The sequence below is a fragment of the Magnolia sinica genome, chromosome 4 (genome assembly GCF_029962835.1).
Source record: "Magnolia sinica isolate HGM2019 chromosome 4, MsV1, whole genome shotgun sequence".
NCBI lineage: Eukaryota > Viridiplantae > Streptophyta > Magnoliopsida > Magnoliales > Magnoliaceae > Magnolia > Magnolia sinica.
Genome location: NC_080576.1, coordinates 12,809,119 through 12,830,575, shown reverse-complemented (window position 1 = coordinate 12,830,575; position 21,457 = coordinate 12,809,119). Strand labels below are relative to the sequence as shown.

General features: G+C 38.9%; 1 protein-coding gene across 1 annotated transcript; it reads left to right on the top strand.

Annotated features, from left to right (window-relative positions):
* The first annotated feature begins 7,925 nt into the window (after positions 1–7,925).
* On the top strand, positions 7,926–9,828 carry LOC131244031 (uncharacterized). The gene is made up of 2 exons (XM_058243698.1): positions 7,926–8,286; positions 9,113–9,828. Exons 1-2 carry the CDS (start codon positions 7,926–7,928, stop codon positions 9,826–9,828), a joined length of 1,077 nt encoding a protein of 358 aa, XP_058099681.1.
* Positions 9,829–21,457: the final 11,629 nt, after the last annotated feature.

Genomic DNA, 21,457 nt, shown 5'->3' with positions numbered 1-21,457 from the left:
TTTTCTCAGATTTTCCATTTCCTAACTAAAAATGCTAGGGCAAGTTTTATGATGAAAACCTCGTATAAGAATTCTGCAGGGATGTAATAGCCAACACACACACACACACAAAGTGTGAACTAGACATGGTTTTGGTAAAAACCAAGGAGTTATTAAGCTAAGGAAATATTAAGACCAACAACCAAATACCCCTTAAGGGCCTGTTTGGATACCACCAAATAAGTTACTTTTTCTAGTTACAGCAGTAGATAAGTAAGTTTGTTTATGATCAATTATAAGTAACTTCTTTTAAAAAATTATTTAAAGTTACTTAATCACTTCAGTTTAACAAGTGAAAATTAAAATAAGCTACTTAAGGCATAAAGTAGCTTAAGTAACTTATGATCCAAACAGTACCTTGGATTTTTTTTTTTGGGGGGGGGGTGTTTGTGTGTGTGGTTTTTTTTTTTTTTTTTTGTACATGTGAGGGGTCCGTGCCAATCCATGACGAAGATTTTTTTTTTGCTATAGTCGATATTTGAAAATGTATTGCTAATCGAGGAATCAATGGGGAAATGTTGGAATTTCTTAATGAATTTCAGGAAATGATAAAATACACATATTTACATATTTATAAATCAAATAATTGTAAAAAAAATTGTATACATAATAAATATTCCTTAAAAGCATGAACATTGGCTTAGTGAAATATAGGAAAAATGGTAGAAATTTTCAATGATTGTTTAGCAAATGCTAAAATACACGGTTTGTATATTTATGAATAAAAAGAAAAAAGAAAAAGATCCGTACATGTTAAGTTCTTCTTTAGCTTAGGCTTAAGCATGTATCACTACACATCCATCAACCGTCCAACCAACCATTCATTCATTCATCCACACGCACCCCCACTGATCAAATCAAAGTAGCAATTGGATGCTGTAGTCAATGGCATGCAAACAGTTTAAATCAAGCCCCTGAAGGGGTTGTTTTGATGTGTGAACAGCGTGTCTAGGTCAAGCTTGTCCATGTCAGGATCAACGTCAAAATAGTCGTCCGATGCATGGATAAGGTCGTTCATGGTCGAGAAGATTCTGATTTTGGACAACTCCAGAGTCTCTTTTCCCTGAGGCGTTCACAGCGGGAGTATGTATTTTAAAAGGTGAGTTACGAGACATCTACCAATATGGCACACGTGCATGAGATCTGGGCCCTGTAGTAAGTTGGGCAAATGGGAACACTCTCCCGTGAAATCCGGGCTATGTAATGCTGGGTTGCATATGATGGAGTACAGATTCAGTAGGGATGCGGAGTAGAGAGTATTTTCCTGAAAGACATTATCCATGGACATCTGCATTCTGGCTACCTCTTGGACAGGACAACTTTCAGATTTGGGGACAGCTGTGTCCAGATGGAAGCCCTATACCATGGACAATGACGTAACCGACTACACAAACGCAAGACTTCAGTCATCAACATATATCTACGTTGATCTGGGCCATCCCTCTAATGAGCCCTACCGTGCGATGTCCTCAGCCCGTTAATCCCACCCAACCAGATGATCCAACCACCTGATATTGGCTGCAATAAATGGTTAAAAAATAAAAGAGCAATGGCCCACATGTAAGTGCCAAACGGTCAGCAATGTACCACGTGGACAACTTCCACAACCAACGGCCCGTGATTTTTTTTAAAATTTTTAGGCCAGAGATTTGTGATATATCTCATGATAGAGATTCCATTGGATTGGATTCGTGAATGGGATCAGAGGTATGACGGTAAGCATGCGGTTGAGATAAGATGTTATATGTGCTCCATTGTTTATCCGGGCCGTTCATCTGGTGGCTCCACCTATTTGGCTTCCTTATGAATAGGCCATGTCACAAAAATTTTAAATTCTAACCATCAGACCATCTTAACCATCCAACTGGCCCATGCCATGATTCAGTCGGATTTTTCCTATGGAGGATAGTTTTTGGAACATGATCCTCTCAAAGTGCAACCCACCCTGTGAACTGTCCGGATCTTGAAAAGTAGACCATTGATCTGATGGGCCCGGCCGGTCCTGTGTCCTGAACCCTTGATCAGTGACCCGCACCAAGAGCATTAAAGAACAACTAATCAACCATCCACATTCAAGTGTAAAAAAAAAAAAAAAGAGGTCTAAGATCGGGCCAGGATCTTTTGGCTTGGGTGATTCTTGGTCCATCCCATCGTTTTGGCACCCCATCAGATCAACGGTCTACATTACCAAACGGTGGGCCCACATGTACGGAATCTTGCACCTCATCAGACTACGGTCCTATATAACTCTAGCCTATAGGCAAAAGGAAATAATCAGATTCCCCATTTAAGAAGTGTTATCCGCCGTTGATTTTACTAGGGAAAAGGCCTACAATGAGAGCACAACAAGCCCACTAAACCGGCTCTCTAATAATTAAAAAAATTGATACCAACACCCACAAATATATTAGACTCGATCTTCCTTCCTACATGGTAATACAGCTAGCACAACTATTTCACTATTTTACTACCAAAAGTTTAAAAAAGGGGGTGTACCTATCAATAAGGGTGGGGTATATGTAGTGGGCCCCACAACAAAAATAGCTCCATCTGCTAACAAGATAGCAGACCAGAAAAGTGACAGCACCCTCTTCCCTAGCTTCCTTCCTCTATCTATAGACAGTCATGACTTTGACCAGTCCAAAACAAAAGTTCAGATAGATGCACACCATTCTGCCACGTGTCCATCACCCATTTGCCCACACGGGTTCCACAAAAAATGGTAGGCATGTGAGTGACAGCGGTGTCTTTTGGTCGAAGTAAAAGCCCCACCTGCACATCACCACCCCTTTTATTTCCCATTAGTCAATCCCACACCCAACCTAGCACTAATTTAAAAAAAGAAAAAAGAAAAGAAAAAAAGAACATCTGTTTACGCGTGTGGGATTCCTGCACATCCACATGCAGGAACACGTGCTGATATGGCACGCGTGTGTATGATCAGAGGTTAATATCATATGGGTTTCCCTGTTTAGATCTTCTGACCTAAAATTCTGGCTATTTCTCTCCTGAGGTGGACCAGAGTATACAGAACAATTGGATGGTTCAAAAAAAGATTGTATCATCCATCGGATTTTCTTGTACTTTTTGTGGTCCACCTAATTAGTGAATCAGTTTAGATTTTGAAATGAAAAGATCTAATCATTGTGCTCAACAAGAGAGAAAGCTCGGATCTCAAACATATGGACCATATTGACACTTTTTCCTGCGTGTGGATGGGCAGGGTTCCATGCGCGAGTGGCTGCGCTTGATAGCAATAAGCAGAGTCTGCCCATCCACACGCGTGCACACGCGCTAACTTGGAATACGTGTGCTTGATCAGATCTTTCCATCAGGTGGTCTACGCAGCGTAGATTTCCCGGCCTAAAGATCGGGCCATTTCATGCCTCGAGCCGCCACAGCTTATTAAACTCATGTACGCTGAGGCCCACCTGTCAAGTGAAAACGGCCTGATTTTTTAATCAGAAGATCAAAACCGTTACTTCCTACCAGATGGAAAGCTCAGGTCCTGTACACGTGTTCCATATTGGCACACGTACCTCCGTGTGAATGTGCAAGATCACACGCGTGTGAATTTAGCAAAGCTCGAGTGCATATACCGCAACTTTCCAAAAAATCCATCACACTGCCCTAGATTTTTAACTTCTTAAATAATCCGTAACTCTCTGGCAATTTCAGAGACTCACCTGGGCAGGTCTCCGAAACAACTCCCTCTGCGTGGGTAGAGTGTCGGCTATCCATTCATTTTAATCTTGTGGCCCACCTGATTAGTGACCATAATGATTTCATTTTATGTACTATGTGATCTTTAGGGTAGGTCCCACATTTTTCACGGCTCAGATTTCCTGCACATTGGAAAAAAGGGATTTGCATCAGCTTAGCATGCTATGGTTGATGGTTGTGTGGATCGTTTTTCTATTAGGTCAAACAACTCCCCGGAAGATGAGAAAATGACCACTGTAGACAAAACCTTTTACCCAGCGGTTTTTATGAAGGAAGACAAACTTAAGTTACCAAGTTAGACTAGCACGTGCGGACAGCGACTTTGAGGACGAAACTACCCTTCCTTTTTACTGCCGTTGCTTTTCCTCTCCCTTTAACAGAAAACACATGCGCTTTTTCTCGGTACAGATCCCTACGTTCCATTGCAACGAAAAACCGACGCACGGCCGTTTTACTTATCATTTCCCTTACTAAAATTCGAACTTTATCATCTCCATATTATCATTCTACATTTGGCATCTTCTATCTTGGTGAGGGTTACGTAGAATCCTTCAAAGTGGTTGCACCTCCGATCTTCAGAAAGGTACAAAATAATCCCTCATTTGAAAGCATTCGTCCTCAACTTGCATTGAGCGAGGCTATGGTTGCGGGAGGTACAGATATTAAAAAAAAAAAAAATACCCTAGTGTGGTTTATAGATTCTTTCCTTTGTATTATTGAACAACGATTAACTAGGTACCTGTGGAAATTCAGCTTGTAATTCAGCAAAGGTGCTTGGTCAAACTTAGCCATTGCACACTTTAATTTGAAGAAAGAACTCACGGAAATTGAGACGAGTGGAAGTCAACGACAATTGATCGACTACTCATCGAATTTTATGTGAAGTTCGGTGAATTTCATGTCAGGCTCTTATAATTTCATTTGTTAGGCTTAGTCAATTTTATGCGTTGATCGTTCAAATTCATGTGAAACTTGTTTAATTCCATTTTAGGGCTCACTCAATTTCATTTTAGAGTCGCTCAATTTCATGTTTGCCCAGCTCAATTTAATGCTATGCTAGCTCAATTCAATGTTTGCCCAACTCAATTTCATGGTAGGCTCGCTCAATTCAATGTTTGCCCAACTCAATTTCATGCTAGGCTCGCTCAATTCAATGTTCGCCTAACTCAATTTCATGGTAGAATTGCTCAAGTTAATGTTTGCCAACTCGATCTCATGCTAGGCTCGCTCAATTTAATGTTTGTATTGATAAATTTCATGTTTGCCTCAATGAATTTCATTCTTGTCTCACTGAATTTCATGTCTGTGTTGCTCAATTTCTAGTTTGCCATGCTTAATTTTCAGTTTGCCACGCTCAATTTTCAGTTTGCCATGCTCAATTTCAGCTTTCCTCGATCAAATGTTAGTTTGCCTCGCTCAATATTTACTTTACCTTGCTCAATTTTCCCTCTTCCCTTGCTGAATTTCTTGTTTGCCTCGCTCAATATATACTTTACCTTGCTCAATTTTCCCTCTTCCCTTGCTGAATTTCTTGTTTGCCTTGTTCAAAATCTAGGTTGCGTCGCTAAATTTCCAGGCTTCCCTTGCTCAATTATTTATTTTGTGTCACTCAAATTCGAACTTCCCTCGATCGATTTCATTTTTCCCTCGTTCAATTTGTAGTTTGCCTTGCCCAATTTCTAGCCTGTCTCGCTGAACTTTCGCTTTTCCTTCATTGAATATCTAGTTTGCCTCGTTCAATTTATAGGCTGCCTCATTGAATTTCTAGTTTGCCTCGTTCAATTTATAGGTTGCGTCGCTGAATTTTCATGTTTGCCTTAATCATTTCCATGTTTGCCGCGCTTAATTCTAGTTGAGGTTTATTCCATTTTATCCGAACCTCGCTCAAATTTATCAAGTGCTTGATATTTAGTATTAATGTATATGATGTAATGCTTAAATTCTTATTACTATAATTCTAATTAACCATGTGTAGAGAATTTAGCCTTCTATCCCCTTATGGTACATTTGTAATTGCTTAAATATAGGTATATTTCTAGTAGATATGACATGAATCGTCAAATTGCATTTTATTTTGTCTTATACACCATACAATTTGGAATATTTGTTGAATATGGAATGAACTTTTAAATATTCCAAATTGCTTAACCATACTTGAGATTGATATGACACATTTGTGGGCTGTCATTTGAGCTTAGAGGAATTATAAGAATCTATCTTAAATTCATGTGTTGATGTTTAATATAATGATTTGATAATATGTACAATTTAAAGAGCAATCTGGACAAAATTTAAGGGATGTACGTGGGTACCATGATGCCATGATGTATAACATCCACCCATGACATATGAGCTTTACCGGGTGCTCAATGTAAGCCACATGCTGCTCCAGTTACTAGAATAGCTAATTGAACCTATATAGAATTCCCTCAGAAGAAGTAAAATTGCGAACCTAGGGACGTAAAAGTTTAGGACCTTAGGAAATTTCAGATTTAGTTGTTTGAACGTAGAAATGAAACTTAGGTTCCCTTAAAATCATTAGAATAGCCATTCAAACTTGGTTGGAATCACTTTGGAATTATGACATTTGAGAAGATAGAGACTCAATATTTTAAGTTCTCTAGGAAATTGATTGCATAACCATGAAACCTAGGAACAAAACGTAGGTCCCCATTAAAAACTTTTAGAATGATTGTTTGAACTTAGAACTAAACTTAGGAATTATGGGAGAACAAACAATCTGTTATGATGTATATTAGACTAAACAAGAATGTTCCTTGAACTTGACCTTCATTGAACTTTTTAGTAACTTAGGATTTGAATTTTACCATAATTTTCCTTAGTTGAAATTACATTGCGAAGGCACTCAATAGACAGTAGGTGAAATGAGTTTAGGCATTGTAAGCAGTTCCTTACCCATTACATTGTACATTAGATCCAATTTAAGCACTCCCTACACTTAAAACCCGCACTAGGAGTTAACAATGAAAATTCAATAAGAAATCTCATAAGTTAGAGATGATATTTCTCATAACTTTTAGCAATTAGCACTAACTAGAAGCAAATGTATAAAGGTTTGAGGAAAAAATTCCAGCACTAAATGGAGCATATTGAGAATAGGATTTTGTATTTCGAATTCTCAAATACATCTCGTTGATCAGAAACAACATCTCTCGTGTGCTTTAACAATTAGAAATAATTAATAGTGAAATTTTAGGTGAAATTTCAACCCTAGACTCTGGTTGTTGAGACTATCTTTGAAAATATATGTAAGTTTAACATATTTTGAACCCAAATCCTCATGTAGAAATGTTAAGTTTGTATATTTTTTTGAAAGTGTACTAGGTCATCATAGAATTGTCCCTTATTAAAATAGAAGACTATATGGATATCCCATGATAGATAGCATCACTTTGAATTTAACAAGCACCACATGAAATCATTCTTATCTCTGAATTTGTAATCCATATAAGCTCTTCTTGTTTATTTTTAAAAAAATTAACGCATTGTTTACATTTTATTTCCTTAAGCTATGTATCATCGTCATCTATTATGGAACGTGAGTACTCGCTCCTCTATTATTTAATCGAGTTTTGTCATATGGCAAGCTTCCATTGCTTAATGATTCACTAATATAATGTCATTGTATCGGTTTTCAGATAATGTCTACTACGAGAATCATCTGCTGTTATGGCGGGAAGATTGAATATGAGAACAAGCGATACTCGTACACTGGTGGGGATTCGAAAACTTTTTCACTACGTGTCGAGACTACGTACGAGGAGCTTCTATATAGAATTTACAGGATTATTAAGAGTCAACCAACAGATTGTGATATTAGGATGAAAGTAATGTATCCTTGCACAAATGAATCAATCCCTCCAACTGTAATCGCAGACGACGATGACGTGCGAAAGTTCCTGGCAACACAGTTGGAGCATTCGGATAAATTCATTCCCTTAGTCATCGAGACAACGCAACACATTAATTGGAAAACACACATAGATAGCTTGCCTGAGGAACATGGCGTGGAATTTGAATACAGGGCATCTCCATTACAAGTGGTAGTGAGCAATGATCAACTGCCCGAGCCGCCTCAAACATCAAACTTTGTGAGTAGCCAAGTCAGCTGGGCATGTGACCTTAACCTCACTTATGAGTATATGGCACCGCCTTTAGCAACAACAGCAGATCTGCCATCATCATCCACCACCCGAGCTGTACGTGTAAGCGACACTCCGCTTTCAGACCTTGCTAAAAGTGGAAACTTCATCACTCGTCAAGTTCCCGTGCCATTTGATGATGCTGCATTCACCAATGCAGCACTGCTAGAATATACAGATTCGTTGGGTGAACCGATCGATATATCTGTTGGACAAACATTTAAGGACAAGAGTCGATGCCAGTATGTTCTAAGCCAATTTGCAATTCGTAATAAATTCCAGTATAAGGTACTGTACTCAAATTTCAGCAGATTTAGCGTGGTGTGCTTTGAAGATAAATGCAACTGGAGGGTTGACGCAAGTCGGTTGAATGATACCGGAATATTCAAGATACGAAATTATATGTCAGAACACACGTGCGGCATGTCGTGGATGAAGAGTGATCACCGGCAAGCAAGCAGTAAGTTAGCATGTGATCTGGTTGTTAGCCGCATTGAGCAACGGTTAGGTTTGAGGCCACGTGATATTATCTTCGCTGTGCAAGAGAAATATAATATTCTTATCAGTTATAGGAAGGCATGGAAAGCTAAGGAGCTTGCAATTAAACAGGTGATGGGGTCTTACGAAGACTCTTACAATCAACTCCCCCTGTATTTGCATGAGTTGAGGATGGTCAACCCAGGGACGGTGACTGCCGTGCTCGTTAACCAAGAGACTTGGAGGTTTGAGAGGTGTTTTGTAGCGCTCGGACAATGCGTTCGAAGTTCAGAAGTCTATGCGGAGGGTATTAGCCATTGATGGGACACACTTAAAGGGTAAATACAAGGGTGTTCTATTCATCGCCACGGCCTTAGATGGGGACAATCGTATATTTCCAATTGCGTTTGGCATCGGGGAATCGGAGAACAGCATGAGTTGGAATTGGTTCCTTACCTACCTCAACGATGCGTTAGGGTATCTGGAGGGTCTTGTGATTATTTTCGATCGACATAAAGGTTTAATGAAAGAGGTTCCCCAAGTATTCCCACATGCAATTCATGGGTATTGTGCGTACCATATTTATAGAAACTTGGTGGACACCTTTAAAGACAAGTCGTTGGAGATATACTACTGGCGGGCAGTTAAGACTTGCAGGAGGGCTGAATTTGAAAAATTAATGCATGATATTGAAATGGCCAACCCCCCAGTACATGCATGGCTGACAGAAATCGGCTACGAAAGATGGGCATCGTCTCACTTTACAGGTAAAAGATTCAACTTGGTCACCACAAATATATCTGAGTGTGTTAACGCCCTCTTCAAAGAAGCGCGGGAATACCCTGTTACCAAATTGATAGAGGCTGTAAGATGTAAGATACAAGAATTATTTTACAAGAGAAGAGAATCTGCAGCCTCATTTGTCGGTCCGTTGACACCATGGGCGGAGCAACAGTTGAAGGATCTTATACAAAAGGCGCGAGATGTTCGCTGTCATCCGATTTCTCGAGATGAGTACCACGTCGTGGGAAATTATAATGATACAGTCAAGCTCAGCTCGCTTTCATGTACATGTCGTGAGTTTGACATGAAGGGATACCCTTGTTTGCATGCCCTGTCCTCATGTATAAATTACAATCTTTCTCATTACTCGTACTGCTCCCCATTCTACACAGTGCAAAATTACTTGAGCACATATAACGAATCGGTGTACCCAGTACGTGATATGAGCGAATGGGAGATTATCGATGGCTTCAAGGAGTACTGTGCGAAAATTAAACCCCCGGGACAGAAGAGGCCATCTGGAAGACCAAAAAAGTTAAGAATTCCCTCACGTGGAGAAGAATCAAAAACATTAAAGTGCGGTCGATGCAATCAATCCGGACATAATCGTCGGACGTGCAAGTTTCCCATACCTGATGTGTAGCATACTTTATAATTTATTTAGTGTTTTGTATGATATATGTTGTAATATATTTTCTCTCATGCAATAATGTTTTGATTGTCTTGCTCAATTTCTAAGTAACCTCGCTCATTTTCAGTTTGTCGTACTAAATTTCTTATGCTGCCTCACTTAATTTCTTATGTTGTAATATATTGGCACTGATATGATAGGCTGAGTATTTGACACAAGCATAAGGAGCCCTGTTCAAATCTATTGTGTAAAACGAAGTTGCCAAGAGCACCGGAGCATTAAACTAAGGCTGGACAATTACACGATGATACAAAGATGACAATGGAACAAAGGAAATTAAGAGGAATGTCAGAAAATAAAAAAATTGAGCGGAAAAGAAAAGAAACACAAAAGAAAAGGTACATTTGGTTAAGAAAGTCAAGTGAAGCCAACATATGTGGGAAAATGGCAAAAGAACATTTCAATCAACCACATGACAATACCGAGAAAAAGTTACAAAAGATTAAGGCATGATAATTTGAGATATAAATGGCCTGTACAGCAGCTCCTTTCTTTGGTAGAATCTGCACCTATATAAGAAAAAAGAAAAGTGTAACAAGAAAAAGGATGAATAGGTGGATATTTGAAACATACCAGAACAATCACATTACTGCACTTCCTGTTACCCATTGACTACAACTCAGCACTGTAACCTAGTTGCTGTTAGTACCTCATTGGTTTCAAATGGCTGATTTGAATTTAGAAGTATACCCAGGGCAATTTGACAATGAGCAAGTTGCAACTTCCACAATTTTCAGTTTGGCCCACTCAATTTTCAGTTTGTTCCACTCAATTTCCAATTTGGCCTGCTAAAATTCATTCAATGTCCCGCTCAATTTCCAGTTTATCCCTCTCAATTTCCAGTTTGGCCCAATAATTTCCAGTTTGGCTCGCTAAATTTCCAATTTGGCCCGCTAAAATTCTAGTTTGTCCCGCTCATTTCCATGTTTGCCCGCTTAATTTCCAATTTGGCCCGCTCAATTTTGGCCCCCTCAATTTCCAGTTTGGCTTGCTCAATTTTCAGATTGGCCCACTCAATTTCCAATCATTTTCCAGTTTGTCCGGCTCATTTTCCAGTTTAGCCCGCTCAATTTCCAATTTGGCCCGCTAAATTTCCAGTTTGTCCCGCTCAAATGAATATTCCAAGGACTACTAGTTGAGCACTAAAATAAATCCCCAACTAAAAGGAGTAATATGCATATGAAAGAATCTACTTCTTACAAGGGAAAATAAACCATGCATACATAAAGAAAACATAGCAACTTCAAGTTTCCCAATCAGTTATGGTAACAGACCCACTGGCTTGTCTTCCAATAAGACCTGTCTCAACCATTATCTGCAATAATGAATAGGCTTCGCGTTTACATGCTTGGAATGCTCATCTGATAGTGATATGGACCAGCAGTAACGATTGAGGAATTTTAGGAATTATATACTTTCATGATTTTCCAGCAAAAAAAAACATAAGATAAGCTTACCAGAAATAGATTAAGGTTTCCAGAAAGTCAATCAAGTTTCATGGCAATTGCCACAAGATATCTAGCTCTAGACTCTTTTGATTAGTGTTTTTTGCAATTTTCAGATATCTTGAGGAAATAAAACTAACTTTTCATAGGAATCCATGATAAAGAGATTGAGCACCCCACTTTCAGATATCATGAGGAAATAAAACCAACTTTACTTAGGTGTATTTTATGTAAATTACATATCTTGTTTGATAAATAGAGTAGGGTTGGACATCTAACCCCACTAGTCTCTCCTTTCCTTCAAAGCTTTTCTACTTACACAGAAAATAGGAGCTTTTAATGAACATCCAATCCCACTCAATTTCCAGTTTGGCCCACTCATTTCCTCGTTTGCCCCGCTCAATATCTAGTTTGAACCGCTCGTTTCCCAGTTTGGCCCGCTCAATATCCAGTCTGTCCCACTCAATTTCCAATTTGGCCCGCTCATTTTCTTGTTTGGCCCGCTCATTTTTCAGTTTGTCCTGCTCAATTTTCAGTTTGGCCTGCTCATTTTCGAGTTTATCCTGCTTAATTTCCAATCAGGCCAGCTCAATTTCCAGTTTGGCCCGCTCAATTCCCGGTCATTTCTATGCATTTCACGGTCATTCCCGGCGATTCCGTGTTGATTCACGATCATTTCCATGCATTTCATGGTGAATTCCCTTCACCTCATGGTCATTTCCACGCATTTCACGGTCAATTCGCTCCACTTCACAGTCATTTCCATGCATTTCACGGTCAATTCGCTCCACTTCATAGTCATTTCCATGCATTTCACGTTCAATCCCGTCGATTCCGTGTTGATTCACGGCCATTTCAATGCATTTCACGGTCATTTCCCTTCACTTCACGGTCATTTCCATGCATTTCACGGTCAATTCCCTTCACTTCACCATCATTTCCATGCATTTTTTTTCTAAACAAACAAACTGAAGTATAGGACTACTCCATTACAAGTTGTATTTTCTATCAAGCAATTTATTTGGGAGAGGGAAATCCAGCATATCTTGTTAGCTTGAGGGGAGGCATTGGAATTTCCTTTGCCTTCAACACAGATGATCTGCACTCAATTATAATTAGTTTATAAGAAACTTATATATGAATCGAGTTTGTGTTGGGTCAGGCAACCCAAGACCTCAATCCGAGCTCAACCCAAGTTTTATCAGGTTGGTGTTTGTATGGCCCAACCCCAAGACCAAACTCGATACATCCTGCCCAAGCCCAACCCAATGTTAGGTAGGCCACAGGTTGGTCGGGTTGAGCCCGCCCAACTTCTAGCCCTATAATCATATACGGTATGTTAAGTAACTAATTTTGGTTTAGAAGATATTCTTGTTATATGAATAAAGAAAGAAGTTTTTTTAAAAAAAGTGATAATTTGTTTTTTTTTTTTTTGCATATGCTTATATATACATATTTATATAAATGTTATCTCAGCATCCTCTACCAAAACCCCAATCAGCTCAAGGCAGCAAGGATTATGTACAATAGCTAAGATCTGCACATCTTTCTATTGGTCAGAAAGGAATGAAGACTAATCGAGCAAAAACAATGTATTTTACTATTAGAATATCATTAAGAAGACAACATGTTGCTTTGCTGCATATAACATTTGAGGAAAGAGCTCTTAAGCTACAGTATCTTTTATGATCATTCATTTCCCTTAGGCATCAATACTCATAGACTGCAGTTAGGACTTAAGAGTCCTACCTTGACTAATGAGAAGCCTTTCTGACATCACAGTGGTCTGACATCCATTTAGTGTGATTTTCAGCTTTAGTCCATTCAGAATGGAGGTCATGATTTGGACTGGTCTAAATTGGCTTACACGTATGCCAAATATATCGATGGGTAAATGGTGATGGCATTATGCACACCCATGGTTCTGAATGTCAGTATCAGTTGGTGTATCGGGCCAGCGAAAAAATGAATAAATTAGAGAGAGAGAGAGAGAGAGAGAGAGAGAGAGAGAGAGAGAGTTTGTCTTTATGAGAAAACAATACTTGTAAATTAAAGAAAGAAATTTTCTTTTTATGAGAAAACACCACGAAGAATTAGAAGGCAGCACTGAAGATCCCTTTTTTCCTGTTGAGGTAAAAGGTAAGCTGATTTCATTTTTGTATGAAACTTCCAATTTCTCCATTTTTGCTGCTAGGAACAATCTCTGACATTTCCTTGTAGGAATCAGAACTAACGAGCATTTTGATCTAATTAAATAGAACAGAGAACATACTATAATTGGAGCAGCACCACATCGCCACTTGTTCACGGGATTTTTTAGGTTGGTCACAGTTGCCATGTATCCATTCAAACCGGCAGCTAGAATGTGATAGCAGATGTGCCCAAGAACCTGCACAGATTTGATTCTTAATCATGCACAGATCATCAACATAACTCGAAAATTGGTTGGTGTTATGAGAAGTGACTAGGGAGAAACAATATGGTGTTTTAGACCAGTGAGACTCCAACAAGGCAGGTGAGTCTCATTTATTTTCTAGGCTGGTTATAGTGGAAAGAGATGTAGAAAATGCAGATCAAATTTCATTGTTAGCAAAACTAAAAAAGTTGGCACAAGGTATGTGCTGATATTTTTATAATGTTTCGAGGGAAGCTAGTGTGGTCACTGATACACCATCAAAGGAATGCATGTTACCTTTACCTTGATATTGCATTTCGAGTCCCTTAGTTTTCATTCACAAAAGCTGTGTCAATTACAGGAAAATAAACAATAAAAGAAAAAGAAACGGTTGGTTAAAAAAGAAAGAAAAAGGTAGTTGTTGGGCTCGTTCATGCACATCTCAAACATTGTTCTCGCCCACAAATGTCAATATTGGGCTGTGTCATTGGCTGTTACAACTTAAAACATACAAGATTCAATTTATTTAACTTTCTGTAATCCAGCCAGATTGAACGGGATCCCACAACATTAATAAAGATGATTTCAGAGCCCAAATGAGAGTGAAATGGTAAATTAGTCACTATAGAGAGAGATTTGTGATCAGTCATTTCTTCAAGTTTGCATTTTGAAATGGCTTGCTAGTTCTACAAGGAGATAGATACATGTATGGCCAACTCCCAGATTGCCCGCTGATTATAACCGTAGCCACAGACGGGCGATCCATCGCAGTTCCCACGATTCCACCGCAAGTCGCTGTCCCAAACGGCGATCAATCATAGATTCGGCGATTCCACCCCCCGATCTATGGCTACAGATTATAACTGTAGCTATAACCGTATTCGTATCCTTTTTTTTTTAACATAGGGAATTTTATTCTACCTACATTTTTCTCTAACACCTTTATGTAAATATGTATATATAAGCATATAAAACCAAAAATTATCACTTTTTTCAATTCTTTCTTTATTCATATAATAAATACTTATAAACCAAAATTAGTTACTTGACGTACCATATATGATTTTAGGGCTAAAAGTTGGGCGGGCTCAAACCGACCAACCTATGACCGACGTAACATTGGGTTGGGCTTGAGTAGGATGTATCGAGTTTGGTCTTAGGGTTGGGCCATACAAACACCAACCCGATAAAACTTAGGCTGGGCTCGAGTTGGGGTCTCGGGTTACCCTACACGATTAATATATAAGTTCCTTATAAATTTATTATAATTGAGTGCGAGATCATTTGTGTTGAAGGCAAAGGAAATTCCAATGCCTCCTCAAGCTAACAAGATATGCCGATTTCCCTCTCCCGAATAAATTGCTTGATACAAAATACGACTTGTAATGGAGCTTGTCCTATATTTTAGCTTGTTTGTTTAGAAAAATGCATGAAAATGATGGTGAAGTGAAGGGAAATGACCGTGAAATGAAACAGTAATCATCGGAATTGAACGTGAAATGCATGGAAATGACCGTGGAGTGGAGCGAATTCATGAAACGTGTGGAAATGACCGTGAAGTGAAGGGAGTTGACCATGAAATGCATGGAAATGATAGTGAATCAACACGGAATCGCGGGAATGACCGTGAAATGCATGGAGATGATGTGAAGTGAAGCAAATTGACCGAAAACAGGACAAAATGAAAATTGAGGAGGACAAACTAGAAATTGAGACGAATGAGCGGCAAACTGGAAATTGAGCAGACCAAATTGAAAATTGAGCGGGCAAACAGGACAAACTGGAAATTGAGCGGGACATACTAGAAATTGAGCGGGACAAATCGAAAATTGAGCGGGGAAACTGGAAAATGAGCCGGACAAACTAGAAATTGAGCGCGACAAACTGAAAATTGAGCGACAAACTGGAAATTGAGCGGGACGAACTAAAAATTGAGCAAATCGAAAATTGAGCGGGACAAATGAAAGATGAGCGGGCTAAATTGGAAATTGAGTGGGATAAATTGGAAATTGAGCGGGAAATCAGCGAGGCAAACATGGAAATGAGCGGACAAACTAGAATTTCAGCCAAACTCGAAATTGAGTGGGCAAACATGGAAATGAACGGGACAAACTAGAATTTCAATAACAAACTGGAAATTGAGGAGGCAAACATGGAAATGAGCAGACAAATCGAAAATTGAGCGGGACAAACTAGAAATCGAGCGGGCCAAACTGAAATTGAGCGGGACAAATCGAAAATTGAGTGGGACAGTACAAAGATCATTTCATTATCCACCAAAATTACATAGCATGCTATACATCCACCCATATACTTCCGGTAAATATGCAGCAAATTTTCAAGTATGTGCATTTCAGTCTGAGTTCCTTCTCTAATCACGATGGCCTTGGGAGGGTTGATCCGAGGGATGGGTTGATTGCAAAAGGGCCTATTAAAACTATAATGGGTTATCTTCCTGGCTGGCATAATGATTTCAAAACCAGCAAGATAACCCAATATGGTTTTAATCGACCCTTTTGCAGCCAACCCATCCCTCGGATCAACCCTCCCAAGGCCATCGTGATTAGAGAAGGAACTCAGACTGAAATGCACGGATATGAAAATTTGCTGTCACTCCAAGAATATTGTAAACCTCATACAATGTATATAACATGAAATGGTACATGAGCGGGACAACAATGTACAAAGTATATTCAACAATGAAATTAATAATCCGTATAATACAACATCTTTCCAAAAATCCTCCCATGCCCTGGACAAATATCATCTACGGACTAGAGACAAACAATCATATGCTATTGACTTCCTCCAATCGGCAGTGAATTTTTGCATGTCTGTTCCCGCCAAGGTGAGACCGCTACACAAATCAATGAATTTCATTACGAATATGCCGCAGTCATAACCATTGTGCTGCTTCGGCGCAGATTCATCCAGTCTGACGGACCAATTCTTCCCTTCAAGCGCAGTGTTGTCTCCAGTGGCATGGAAGAGAATGGGGAGTGCATCAGTCATGTTCTTCATCTGCTGCTTATACTTCGGCATTACATTTGTGCATAAGCTATCTACAACAACGATTTCTCTTGCTCTAGGGTAGATGACCAACAGAAACCAATGTGAATTTTCATAATTTATGGGCGCATAGACCTGTCCATGATTCACAAAATAATATATTAGTCAAAACATGATAGAACACATAACAGTAACAGATGATGTTCTGTGACGAGTGCATTACCCGTTCATAACACCAAATCGCTTTGGCGTATGGTTTATCTCGCTGCTTGGCAATTGCGTAAGCCGGAGTCAGCTGGCCTATTAGCGAGGCCCGTTCTGATGCCGATTTTGAGGCCCGGTATGCGATCAAAACCGGCAAACACCCCTCAAGGCTTTGCTGTTACAAACATACTCAAAGTTCAATACATGTAAGAAAATAAAATCTTCAAACAAATTAAGGTTTGGCGAAATAAACAGTTACCGTAAAATACGTAGGACAGAACTTGCAATCCTGGCGATATGTTATTGAAAGGTCGTTATGCCTTTTTTCAAGGAACTCTATGTATGTGTCGATAGCCTTATCAATAGGATAGTACGATTTAGTCATAGATTAATATAACAATTAATTATATGTCAATCAATGCATATAGAGAATAAATTAGTAATGATTACCTCGCTATCAACCCACGCATCTTTCATCCATATTGTACTAAACCATTTCCATGTTGGGATGTCCTTATTTGCTTCATACCAGTCATCTACCTCTTTCACCTCATGTGCGGATAATGCTCTGAAAGGATCCATATATAGAGGAAATGGTATCGGAGAAGTAGCAAAAGCGGTTACTTGGTTGGGTTCGGGAACCGACCCATGGGTTGTGTCGAATGCAGACAGGGACAAGTACGGAGACATCTTGTAATATGATGGCTTCGATATCCTTTTGGCTCTTCTTTCATAAACGGGATGAGAAGTGGATGCATTCAATACATTACCTTTGGCATTACTATACGATTGCACACCCAGATCCTCGTATCCAGGTTCTTTATCGTCAATATTTACTTCCCCTCTATTCCTCAACTCCTCACCCTCCTCCATCACAAAATGTCCCTTTTGTGTATGAGTACCTTCCTTCTCCTTATTAAACTCCTCCCTCTCATTCGCTAACTTTTCCTTCTCCTCAAAAAACAAGTCCTTCTCCCTCTTAAATTGTTCTTTCTCTTTCAGTAAGGTATCCCTCTCATTAAACATTGCTTCTTTCCTCCTTATCTCTTCCCTCTCTTTTCTCAATTCGTCCCTCTCCTTCTTCAATTCCTCTCTCTCCTTCTTCAATTCCTCTCTCTCCTTCTTCAACTCTTCCCTCTCAATCCGACATTCCTCCATAAAAAGAACATTCTTCATAATACCCACCCTCGGTCCCTCTCCCTCCATGCCTTTCTTATCATTATCATCTGACTCGTCATCCTCTTCATGATCAATCTCATTACCCTCCTCATCCTCCTCATCATCTTCCTGAGTCTCAGTGAGCTACAAAATATATACATGGATATGTCAGAGTAGGGATATCGAAACAATGGTAGATAAAATATAGTTCATTTTTCACAACAGCTCACCTGGAAACTGTCACGCACCGAGCAAACGGCATCTGTTTCCCATTCTCGCAGCGTTGGTTCTAATTTCAATACTACTGATGTCTGCAAAAAAACAAAGAGTAATGTTAAATATAAAAGCGTATACGTTAAGTTAAGCAAAGTAGATGGAAGAGATATATATATATATATATATATAAACTTACAGCTCTACTCTCGAAAATAGCATGTATTCTCTTGTACCTCCAACCCTTCCAGCCTCGATATTGAATGAAGCGTGGAATTTGATGGGGAACATATGAAACAACACATTCTTGTAGGGCTGGTAATATCTCTACTGCCCATACCTATTAGAATGGAATTGCACCCGGTTAAAAATTCAAAATTAACTATAGAGGGAAAACATTTAGAAAATAAAAGGTGTTCTTACTTGTAAAGGAAGGACACAACCATACACAGTGTACCGAGGGGAACTTGATGCGGCAACGGCAGATTCGATTCCTTGCGACATTGTATTGTATCCCAAACTACCCCAGGGATACCTATAGAAATCATCTAGCGAGTCCACCAGATGAATATAATCCATGTTACACCTGGTTTTCGGTTCGTTTCCCCTAAGAAAGTACTCCACAACTAGAAGTAGGGCAACCTTCACGACGTCTTCATGCTTATTGGTGTCAATTAATCTCTCAAACACGTCCATTAGGTGCTTCTTTAATACTGGATATTCTTTAAAGTATTTGTCTCTTAATGTACTCGTAATGCAAGAAATATTTGGTACAGTAAGATCTCCAGTCTTAAGACCGGTAATGAGGGCGAAGTCCATCTCGGTAAACTGTAATCGTCTCCCCCTGATCTCAAACACTAGATCACCTTTGTATCTTACAAGAAGAAGGTGAAATAGAGCCCCTATAAATCTAAATGATGTAATATGCAATAGAAACGAGAAAGGGGATTGCCTAAACAGATTTAGCCGACTATCGTGCTTCTCTACTCCACCCTTCACCTTGTCAAACCACCATGTCAGTGTACACCTAGATGTTGGGTTGGAGATTACAGCAGAATATTCGTCGCCTGCAGAGATGAATTGAAAAACATATCAAAAATAAAATTCATAAGATAAACATAGTGGACAAAATCAGACATAATTGAAAACAATATATCTATGATCTTATGAATAGGTTTGATAACAAACAAACAAGTTATCCTAATGAGCATGTTATCCATGTTAACACAATGAACATGGTGATGTATTATTGACATCCTTATACATTGGTGATCTAATATTCACAGACAATGATAGTGTTATGATTGATGAGTTTATAAAGTCTACTTCGTAATTTTGCTGTAATTTCCAACCCAACATCTAGGTGACAAATATGGGTCTTATGGCGTATTATCTTGAATCAGGATAAATTAAATACATGATGTAATTTTTACATTTGAGAACACGTATATTCATGAAACTCTAAAAATCATTGCGATGAAAAATTCTAAATTAGTGTGCATACTCATGGAAATTACGTTGAAATTGAGCAACGATAAGAAAAACAATCTAATAGATCTTAAAGGGTTTCAAGTTGTTGATTAGAAGTTTTAAATACTTAACTCATACTAGCCTAAAAATCTTGTATATTGTGAAATTACTTAACTATCACATGAAATTTCTAAATTAGATTCATTTACAAGTAGGGAAAAAGATTTTGCATCATTTGAAAGGTATACTTGATCATGGTATTTATATGTGTGCTAAAGAATATACTCTTTTTTTCTTCACAAATAGTGATTACGTAGGCCAATTTATATAGACAATAAAAAAGTACGTTAGGCTACTTATTCTATATTCGAAGCGGTTCATTCACATAATTTTTAAAAAAGAAAGATGTGATAACAAACAAACATCACTATTGGGCCCACTACGGTTTCAATGGTGGAAATCATTATGCCCACTGTTTACCGTGGTATCATCCACTTGATCTTTTGATATGCTTCAATTTGGGGTTAAACCGCTTAAATTAGATGGAAGAATGGATGGACAATGTGGATATACTATGAGCCAAACTGGAAATTGAGCGGGCCAAGCTGGAAATGAAATTGAGTGGGCCAAACTGGAAATTGAGCGGGCCAATCTGGAAATTGAGCGAGACAAACTGAAAATACAATGAGACAAAGTATAAAGATGATCATTTCATCATCTACCAAAATAACAAAGTATGTTATACATCCACTTATGCACTTCCAACAAATATGAAATTGAGTGGATCAAATTAGAAAATCAGCGGGACAAACTAGAAAATCATTATGCTCACTGTTTCTCGTGGTATGATCCACTTCATATCTTCATATGCTCCAATTTCAGGCTCAACCCCTTAAATTAGATAGAAAAACGGATGGATGGCGTGGATATACTACATGAAACGGATTAGCTACTCCCCATGCCACCAGCCCGGTGCTCTGTGGGCCCCATCATGATGTATGTGTTTCAACCATGCCGTCCATCTATTTTTATATATCATTTTACGATATTATACAAAAATGAGGTATATCCCGATCTCAATTGAACCACATTACAGAAACAGTGTTTAATGAACATCAACCATTAAAAAGTTTTGGTGGCCATAAAAGTATTGATCAACATGATCTTTGTTTTTACCCTTCATCCGGGTCTTTATGACGTAATAAACAGATTGGATTTCGTAAAGAGTACAGTGGGCCTCGGGATGATTTAAATGATGGATATCCAATCACTATTGTTTTCTGTATTGTGGTATATCTAAGATTTATATCCCTCTTATTTTTAAGATAAAGCCCTGGATGAACTTTAAAAATGGATGAACGGAATGGATGAAACACATACATCATGGTGGGGCCCACAGAGCATCGACCAGCAGCCATGTACATCATGGTGGGGCCAACGGATCACCGACCACCAGCCACGGGGCTGGTGTTAGGGGGAGTAGCCAATCCGTTTCCTATATTAAATACATTCAATGTGGGCCCAACTAAGTTTAAAATATACCTGTGGTGCGTGCTTTCTTCATTGGACGGACCATTTTCAGAAGAAGACAAAATGTTGATAAGAGGGGCCCACAGAAGGGGTGTTTTTTGGTCTTTCTAACGGGTGAGGAAAGGAGGTGAAAGCAATGGCAGTGAAACAGCAGTGG